This window comes from Silurus aristotelis, assembly GCF_946808225.1.
Source record: "Silurus aristotelis genome assembly, chromosome: 1".
Taxonomy (NCBI): domain Eukaryota; kingdom Metazoa; phylum Chordata; class Actinopteri; order Siluriformes; family Siluridae; genus Silurus; species Silurus aristotelis.
Genome location: NC_139574.1, coordinates 1,792,676 through 1,802,926, shown reverse-complemented (window position 1 = coordinate 1,802,926; position 10,251 = coordinate 1,792,676). Strand labels below are relative to the sequence as shown.

Below are 10,251 nucleotides of genomic sequence, written 5' to 3'. Positions count from 1 at the left end.
CACAGCAAATTCACAAAGCTCCATTTTCTATTACCTCAATCTTTTTAAGTATTGTTTTGTTCACAGAACTGAATATTAGACATCCATAGTCAATGTTTGACCTAATCACAGCACAATACATTATTTTTAATAACTTACACGTTGCCCCCCATTCTGCTCCTGACAAGCACATTTATTTCTATCAATTTCTGAATATGCATTTTAAAATTTAATTTAGAATCTATCAACATACCCAAAAGCCTTACTACATTTACTTGTTCCAACTTATAACCATACATTTTAATATTCAAGCTTGGATTATTCTTCTTTTTTGAAAAACACACCACAGAAAATTGAAAACCCCATTCGCCCAATTCTCCACCTCGTTTACTGCTTTTTGAATTTTATTTTCTACAAATAAACATTTCGCTCCATTTTCCGTAGTGCTCCATTATCAGCATACAATGACCTTGTCAGAATGTTCAGGTTATAGGATCCAAGGCAGATGCAAAAGGAGCAGGGGAGAAAAGCTGTGCAGAGCCGAATCGGGAAGCCGATTCAGGGAGTCGATTCAGGGAGCCGATTCAGGGAGCCGATCCTACGCGGAGGGCGAGGATGCCGAGCCGGAAGCGGGGGCGCGTTCAGCGCGAGCCGGAAACCTAAACGCGCGTTCAGCGCGAGCTGAGCCGAGCCGGAAGCTGGAGCGCGTACAGCGCGAACAGAGCAGAGCCGAGCAGGAAACCGGAGCGCGTTCAGCACGAGCAGAGCAGAGCCGAGCCGGAAACCGGAGCGCGTTCAGCGCGAGCCGAGCCGAGTCGGAAACCGGAGGACAGAATAGTCAGGTCAGAAACAAACAAACGAACAAACAAACAAACAAAACAGAGAAGACGCTGGAGAGTGTTCAGGGCAAGCCTAAAGACAATCTGGCACTGACTGGAGGATTCAGGCGTCCTTATAAGTGCCAGAAAAAGAGCCTGAGCCGGAGGGCCACGGGATTGACGACCTTGGAAATGGGGAAGGGGCCGATGAAGCGCGGGGCGAGCTTCCAACAGGCGTCCTTATAAGTGCCAGAAAATTGGACGCCAATTCCGTGAAGCTGGTTGGGAGGGGGTGTTTCATCGGTGATTAAGGCGGTAATGCCAGAAGTGCACAGGCGGGCTGACAGTACCCCCCCATCCAGGGCGGCCCCGGACGCCCCAACAGGCTGGCCCGGGTGGGCCTGATGAAAGCCGGCAATCAGGTCAGGGTCCAGGACAAAGCGGGAGGGGACCCAGGAGCGCTCCTCAGGACCATAGCCCTCCCAATCCACAAGGTACTGAAGGCTCCGACCACGACGACGGGAGCGGAGCAGGCGGCGCACGGTGTAGGCAGGACCCCCACCAATGACCCGGGCGGGTGGAGGGGGCCTGGCGGAGGGTACCAGGGAGCAGGCCCGAACGGGTCGAACCCTAGACACATGAAAGGTCGGGTGGACCCGGAGTGCCCCGGGGAGCCTGAGCCGGAGGGCCACGGGATTGACGACCTTGGAAATGGGGAAGGGGCCGATGAAGCGCGGGGCGAGCTTCCGACAGGTGGCCTTAAGGGGAAGGTCCCGAGTAGAGAGCCATACACGTTGCCCGGCACGGTAGTGGGGGGCTAGGCGCCGCCTACGGTTGGCCCCCTGGCAAAGCCTTAGGCCATTTTTGAGCAGGGCCGCTCGGGCCGTCCTCCAGCCTCGACGGCAGCGTCGGAAGAAAAGGGCGGCAGAAGGAACGGCGGACCGGGGTTCCTGGTTGAAGAAAATAGGCGGCAGGAAACCGTGGACCACCTGGAAGGGCGCAAGTCCCGTGGCAGCAGTGGGAAGAGTGTTATGGGCATACTCGATCCACAAAAGTCTGTCCGACCAGGAGGAGGATTCCCGACTGCAAAGGAGGCGGAGACCAGTTTCAAGATCCTGGTTGAGTCTCTCAGTCTGTCCGTTCGTCTGGGGGTGAAACCCAGATGAGAGGCTGGTCAAGATGCCCAGGAGGCGGCAGAACTCCCTCCAAAACAGCGCAGAGAATTGGGGTCCGCGGTCCGAGACGATGTCCCTGGGAAAACCATGGAGGCGAAATATGTGCTGGAGGGCCAGCTTGGCGGTTTCCTTGGCAGATGGCAGCTTGGGTAAGGTGATGAAGTGGCCCATCTTAGAAAACCGATCAATGACCGTCATGACGACCGTGTTGCCATTGGAAACGGGAGCCCGGTAACAAAGTCCATGGCGATGTGCGACCACGGGCGTTTCGGGATAGGAAGGGGCCGAAGAAGACCTTGGGGGCGGCCACGAGGGTTCTTGTGTTGGGCACAGTCGGGGCAGGCTGCGACAAAGTCCCGGGTGTCCTTTACCATGGAAGGCCACCAGAAGCGTGCCTTGACCAAAGACAAGGTGCGAGGCTGACCGGGGTGACAGAAGAACAGGGAGTTGTGACACCACTGAAGAACTCCAGAGCGGAGCCCCTCGGGGACGAACAGGAGACCAGTGGGCAACCCTCGGGGACAGGGCCCCTGTCTCGGGCCTCTGTGACCCGCTCCTCCAAAGCGAGGCTAAGGGTGTGGACCGACACAGACTTGGCAAGGATGGTCTCTGGGCACGGCTCCTCCTCCTCCTCCTGGGCATGGACTCTAGAGAGCGCATCAGGCTTGACATTCCGGCTCCCAGGCCGGTACGAAAGAGAGAACTGGAAGCGGCCAAAGAAAAGGCCCCATCTGGCCTGTCGGGGGTTGAGTCGCTTAGCCGATTGGAGGTACTCAAGGTTGCGATGATCCGTCCAGACCAGAAAGGGGACCTCCGCACCCTCCAACCAATGGCGCCATTCCTCCAAGGCAAGTTTGACGGCAAGGAGCTCCCTCTCACCCACCGGGTAGTTACGTTCCGAGGAGCTAAGGCGCCTGGAATAAAAGGCGCAAGGATGCAGGCGGTTATCCTCAGGGCAGACCTGGGAGAGCACTGCCCCTACCCCTACGCCGGAGGCGTCGACTTCAACAACGAACTGCCGAGCCGGGTCAGGAAAGATGAGGATAGGCGCCTCCGTGAATCGCCGCTTAAGCCCCAGAAATGGGAAGGGAAGACGTCAGAAGGTGGAGGGGTGCCGCCACCGAAATATAGCCCTTCACGAAGCGGCGATAAAAGTTGGCGAATCCCAGGAACCTTTGTAATTGGCGGCGGGAGGTGGGGGTCGGCCAGTCCCTGGACCCTGGCAGGGTCCATCCGGATATTCCCTGCTGAAAGCAGGTATCCCAGGAACGAGGTATGTGAGGTGTGGAACTCACATTTCTCGGGTTTTATGTAGAGCCCGTTCTTGAGAAGTCTCTCCAAGACCTGACGCACCTGCCGGACGTGCTCGTCCATGGAATGGGAGAAGATCAAGATATCATCCAGGTAGACGAACACGAACGTATTGAGCATGTCACGGAGGACCTCGTTGACTAGAGCCTTAAAGACAGCCGGGGCGTTGGTTAGGCCGAACGGCATGACGAGGTAATGTCCGGCTGGGGTGTTGAAGGCGGTCTTTCACTCGTCCCCCTCCCTGATACGCACCAGGTGGTACGCGTTGCGTAGATCAAGCTTAGTGAAGATTGTGGCCCCATGCAGGAGCTCAAACGCCGAGGCCATAAGCGGCAAGGGGTAACGGTTCCGGACAGTGATAGCATTAAGACCCCGGTAGTCGATGCAGGGGCGTAGGGACCCATCCTTCTTTTCAACAAAGAAGAAACCCGCCCCAGCCGGGGAGGAGGATGGTCGGATGATACCCGCCGCCAGGGACTCCCGGATATACTGGTTCATGGCAGTCCTCTCCGGGGCGGACAACTGATACAGGCGCCCCCTAGGGGGACTGGCTCCGGGAAGCAGTTCGTTGGCACAGTCAAAGTGCCGGTGGGGAGGCAGGGAGGTAGCCAAGGCCTTACTGAACACGCGCGCAAGGCCATGATAGATCGCAGGAACCGATGCTAACTCGGAGTGCTTGGGAGTGACAGCCGGCAGTGGTTTGGGTGGCGGGGGAGCAAGGCAGTGGCCGAAGCAATGCACACCCCAATCCAGAATACGCCCTGTCATCCAATCAACACGTGGATTGTGTTTCCGAAGCAAAGGGAACCCGAGTAAAACGGGGGCTTGGGGAGAGGAGATGACCAGGAAGGAAAGCCACTCCTGATGTTGTTCCCCCACTGACATGAGTAGAGGCTTAGTGCGGTGCGTGGCCCGGCCTAAAAGGCTGCCGTCCAGGGTTTTGATCAGCAGAGCTTCGGATAGGGGTTCCATGGGAACCAGCAGTTGCTGGGCAAGCTTGAGGTCGATGAATTCGGCATCAGCCCCAGAGTCGACGAAAGCAGCCAATTCTGTGCCTCCGGGGCCAACCTGAAGGTGGACCAAGATAGTGGGTTTGGAGGGAGCAGGGAAGGAGTGGCTCGCGGGTGCTCCCCCCTTTACCGACGAGCCTTGCCTTTTACCGGGCAGGAGGCGGCCATGTGCCCTTTACCCCCGCAGTAGAGGCATAGACCTAGAGACCGACGTTTTTCCTTCTCAGCGGGGGTCAGGTGGTGGCGTCCTATCTCCATGGCTGGCGGCGGAGAGAAAGAACGGGTGCCAGAACCCGAGGCACGAGGTGGGGAACAGCTCGCAGTTGAAGGACTGTGAGGATCTAGACTCTGAGCAGGGTAACCACGCTCCCAGCGGCGTTCCTTAATGCATGCGCCGATCGATGCGTGTAGCCAATGAGATCAGTGAATCCAGATCCCGGGGCGTATCACGAGCAGCAAGTTCATCCTTAACGGCAGAGGAGAGGCCCTGGAGGAAAGTATCGTAAAGCGCAATGCGATCCCATCCGCTGTCAGTGGCCTGCGTCCGGAACTCAGCCGCGAACTCTGCAACAGAGCGATGCCCCTGTGCGGCCTACACCAGGGAGCGGGCGGCATCTTGGCGTGGTGTAGATGTGCCGAAGACCTTCCGGAGTTCCGGCGAACGATCTACAGTTGGCTGATTGACATTCCCACTCCGCAGTGGCCCACCTTAGGGCCCGGCCTGACAGGAGGGAAATGACGTAGGCCACCTTGGAGCGCTCTGTACCGAACTGGGAGGGCTGCATGCTAAAAATCAGGTCACACTGCATAACAAACGATCGGCAGGAGTCCGGGTCGCCCGAAAACTGGGCTGGTTGCGCGAGCTGAGGCTGAGGGGTGGTAGGACGAGCAGGGGCCGGCCGGGCCGGGGCTGCAGGCAACGATGGCGGTGAAGCCCCTGTGGTGAGTCGGTCACCAAAACGTGTGCGCAAAAATCCCATGATTTCCTGCACGCCAGTAGAGAGGTTTTGCATTTGTTGCTCCTGCGCCGCTTGTCGGCAAGACAAGGCTGCTACATCGGCGCTAGAGGCAGGTACATCCGGGGGATCCATGTTGGCCAGATTGTTCTGTCAGAATGTTCAGGTTATAGGATCCAAGGCAGATGCAAAAGGAGCAGGGGAGAAAAGCTGTGCAGAGCCGAATCGGGAAGCCGATTCAGGGAGTCGATTCAGGGAGCCGATTCAGGGAGCCGATCCTACGCGGAGGGCGAGGATGCCGAGCCGGAAGCGGGGGCGCGTTCAGCGCGAGCCGGAAACCTAAACGCGCGTTCAGCGCGAGCTGAGCCGAGCCGGAAGCCGGAGCGCGTACAGCGCGAACAGAGCAGAGCCGAGCAGGAAACCGGAGCGCGTTCAGCGCGAGCAGAGCAGAGCCGAGCCGGAAACCGGAGCGCGTTCAGCGCGAGCCGAGCCGAGTTGGAAACCGGAGGACAGAATAGTCAGGTCAGAAACAAACAAACGAACAAACAAACAAACAAAACAGAGAAGACGCTGGAGAGTGTTCAGGGCAAGCCTAAAGACAATCTGGCACTGACTGGAGGATTCAGGCGTCCTTATAAGTGCCAGAAAATTAGACGCCAATTCCGTGCAGCTGGTTGGGAGGGGGTGTTTCCTCGGTGATTGAGGCGGTAATGCCAGCAGTGCACAGGCGGGCTGACAGACCTTCCTATTCCGTTATCTACAGTATAATAAATATCATTAATCATTAAATTAAAAAGAATAGGGCTCACGCTTCTCTGGGGAGTTCCATTCTCAATTGGAAGAATCTGAGAAAAAGCAGTCTTTACTTTTATTTGAATCGTTCTTCCAAATTAGAAACTCATAATCCAGTTATACATCCTTCCGTCAATTTTCAAGCTTTCCAGTTTTATCAGGAGCCCTTCTTTCCACAGCATATCATAGGCTTTTTCTACGTTGAAAAACACTCCCACTAATACTTCTTCATTCATTTTAACTTTTCGAATTTCAGATTCCAAACACAATATTGAATCCATCGTATTTCTCCCTTTTCTCAATCCACTCTGACATGCTGAAAAAAAATTTCTACTTTTAATTACATAAGTCAATCTATTTATAACCATTCGTTCCATAACTTTACATAAATTTGATGTCAGCGCAAAAGGTCTATAGTTAATTGGTTGAGAGTGGTCTTTCCCTGGTCTGGCTATAGGCACTATTACCCCGGGCTTCCAATCTACAGGTAAATTCCCCGTTCCCCATATTTTGTTTAAAATGTTTTAGAATCATACTCAAAGATAAGTCCGATAAATGCGATATCATCTTATAGCATTTGTCGTCCTTGCCTGGAGACGTACGCTTAATCCCCACAAGTGCTCTCTTTAACTCGTATTAATTAAACTCTGTGTCTAGAAGACTTCCTGATGAGTTCTTCTTTACATATATATGAGGCTTCTCCCTAACTTTCTGTTCCCTATACCTCCTCATACTCTCTGATATATTTTCACTACTGTGCTCCTTTATGAAAGTCTCTGCTTTATCGCTATCTTTTATTGCTATTTTCCATTATTCACTAATACTGGTATAGTGCTTATCATATTCCAAATTTCATTAATTTCAATATCTTCCCCTATTTTATTACAAAAACCTCTCCAGTAATTTATTGCCCTCCTCACTACTGCCTGTGCACTCTTAAAAGGAATGTACTCACTAAACAATACAGATTGTCTGTCTTTCTTCATCGCTTTATTTCTTTCCCTTACTGCTTTACTACATTCTTCATCCACCATGGTACTGCTTTCTTACTATTTATAGCTTTCTTTTTCCCATTACTTCTTACTTTGTCGTATTTCTTAACACTTCACTTATTTCCTTACTTAACTCTTCATTGCCATCACCATCTAGTATCATTTCACACATCTTATTATGACACAATTCTGTAAAAAGTTCCCAGTTGGCATCATTAAATTTCCATTTTGGGATTCTTTCCTCCAAATATTGGGTAATGTCCATACCAAATTTACACCATAAGGGATAGTGATCACTTCCCATTGTACTTTGTTTATTTACGTTCCATTCACATTTTCTTGCTAGGTTTTCTGACACCAGGGTAATATCTAAAACTGACTTACATCCTTGTGATATGTCTATTCTCGTACAACATCCATTATTAACACACTAACCGTCCCCAATCTAACATGTCCTCAACAATCTGCCCATTATAATCTGTTTTATACTCCCCCATAGAGTATAATTGGCATTGAAATCACTACACCATATTACTTTCTGATTTGTGTTGCCTCTATTTTCCAATACTTCCTTACTTAACTTTTCACATGGATTATAAAAATTGATTACTTTAGTACTTTGATTTCCTTCCCAAACTTCCATCACAATCTGAGAAGTTTAGTAGACTCCTTGCACTAAATGAATGGTTACAGTCATGGTGTAGAGAACACAAACTTCTCTTTGTTAATAACTGTAACTGTTTCTGAGAGCGTCCTAGGTTCTTCCGCCCTGATGACCTGCACCCCAGCAGAGTTGGAGCAGCAGTGCTATCAGATAACATCTCTAGGATACTTCACACCATCTGACTGGTAAGACATCAAGAAATCTTCAACTATAAGAACACGCATACTACAGACCAAATAGTTACAAGTTCACACACAGCCCAGTTTATAGAAACCATATCTATTCCTTGTGTAGTAAAACCAAGAATTAAATACACAAGATCCAGAAATAATCTTATTGCCGTTAAAACTGAAAAATGCCAGATAAGCAAACACCAAAAATATCATTTTTTTAAACATTAGATCACTTGCACCCAAAGCACTGATTGTAAATGAGATGATCACAGATAATAATCTCGATGCACTCTGTCTCACTGAGACCTGGATTAAACCAGATGATTATATGGGTCTAAACGAGTCAACACCGTCAGGATGACCGTCAGGATGACCTCAATGACAGGATGACCGTCAGGATGACCTCAATGACTATCGTCCCATTGCACTCATACCCATCATGATAAAGTGCTTCGAGAGGCTCGTCATGAGGCACATAAAGACCCCATGCAGTTTGCGTATCGTCCAAACCGCTCCACGGACGATGCCATCTCCACAACCCTCCATCTGGCCCTCACCCATCTGGATAACAAAGACTCTTATGTAAGGATGCTGTTCATAGACTTCAGTTCAGCATTTAACACAATCATTCCTCAGCACCTGATTGAGAAGTTGAGCCTACTGGGCCTAAACACCTCCCTCTGCAACTGGATCCTGGACTTCCTGACTGAGAGACCTCAGTCAGTCAGGATCGGGAACAGCATCTCCAGCACCACCACACTAAGCACTGGAGCCCCTCAGGGCTGTGTGCTCAGTCCACTGCTGTTCACTCTGCTGACTCACGACTGTGCACCAACGCACAGCTCGAATCATATCATTAAGTTTGCTGATGACACGACCGTGGTGGGTCTATTTAGCAAGAACGACGAGTCAGCATACAGAGAGGAGGTGCAACGGTTAACAGCCTGGTGTGGAGCCAACAACCTGTATCTGAACGTGGACAAAACCAAAGAGATGGTTGTTGACTTCAGGAGAGCACAGAGAGACCATTCTCCACTGATCATCGAGGGATCTCAGTGGAGATCGTCAAGAGCACCAAATTACTTGGTGTTCATCTGGCGGATAACCTCACCTGGTCACTTAACACCAGCTCCATCACCAAGAAAGCCCAGCAGCGTCTCTACTTCCTGAGAAGGCTGAGGAAAGCTCATCTCCCTCCCCCCATCCTGACCATGTTCTACAGAGTGGCCATCGAGAGCATCTTGAGCAGCTGCATCACTGCCTGGTTTGGGAACTGCACCGTCTCGGATCGCAAGACCCTACAGAGGATAGTGAGGACAGCTGAGAAGATCATCGGAGTCTTTCTCCCCTCTATCATGGACATTTACACCACACACTGCATCCGCAAAGCATACAGCATTGTGGATGACCACACACACCCGTCACACACACACTTCACCCTCCTACCATCAGGGAAACGGTTCCGAAGCATTCGGGCCGTCACAACAAGACTGTGCAACAGTTTTTTCCCGCAAGCCATCAGGCTCCTCAACAAACATCTGAACTGAACTCTCTCTCACACACACACACTTACACACAACTGTGTGACTGATCTGTACAACCGGACTCAACACACAAACACTTTGCACACCCAGGTTTCAACACCATTTACACCTTTCATTGTCGCAAATGTTTACATGCCGTTTGTTGCTGATCTCCCGGGACTTGCTCTCTTTGCACAATATTCTGTCCAATTCCTTTGGTCACTGATCACTTTATTTTGATTGCTGCTATTGTAGAATTGCACAATTGTTAACATTTCTCTGTTTACATTTTTCTGCTACTGTGCACCTTATTTTGTTACGACAGGTTTTACTGGCGGAGCTATTGTTGTTTTTATTTTCTATATTTTGTGTATTTTGTATTGTCCTGCACTGTCCTGTGTTGTCTCGCACTGTCTTGTGATATCTTTGCACTGTTTGCACCAGTTGCACACATGCACTTTATGTGGCGAGGATCTTAGTTCCTGGCCCTGTGTTCTTCTGTTCTGTGACTGTTGTTTACTGTTGTTTTATGTTGTTTTATGTAGCACCTGGGTTCAGGAGGAACGTTGTCTCATTTCACTGTGTACTGCATCAGCTATACATGGTTGAATGACAATAAAAGCTTCTTGACTCTTGACTCTTGACTTGACTTGATATGTTTATAAGCATGAGCCCCGTCAGACTGGTCGTGGGGGGGGTGTAGGAACCATTTATAGTGCCTCTCTTAATGTTAGTCAGAGATTAGGATTCAGCTTTAAATCATTTGAAGTGCTCGTTCTTAAAATTGTACTTTCAGACATGCATAGAAAACTTGCTCTGGTCACCGTGTACAGACCCCCAGGGCCCTACGCTGGTTTT

The 10,251-nt window shown here is 50.8% G+C and overlaps 1 protein-coding gene across 1 annotated transcript; it reads left to right on the top strand.

Moving 5' to 3' along the window:
• Nucleotides 1–443: 443 nt before the first annotated feature.
• LOC310735116 (uncharacterized protein) lies at nucleotides 444–5,981 on the top strand (the record flags this gene model as incomplete). The annotated part of the gene is made up of 2 exons (XM_083557690.1): nucleotides 444–816; nucleotides 5,605–5,981. The coding sequence occupies 2 exons, from the start codon at nucleotides 444–446 to the stop codon at nucleotides 5,946–5,948; spliced, it is 717 nt and encodes a 238-aa protein (XP_083413816.1). The 3' UTR covers nucleotides 5,949–5,981.
• Between the last annotated feature and the right edge of the window lie 4,270 nt (nucleotides 5,982–10,251).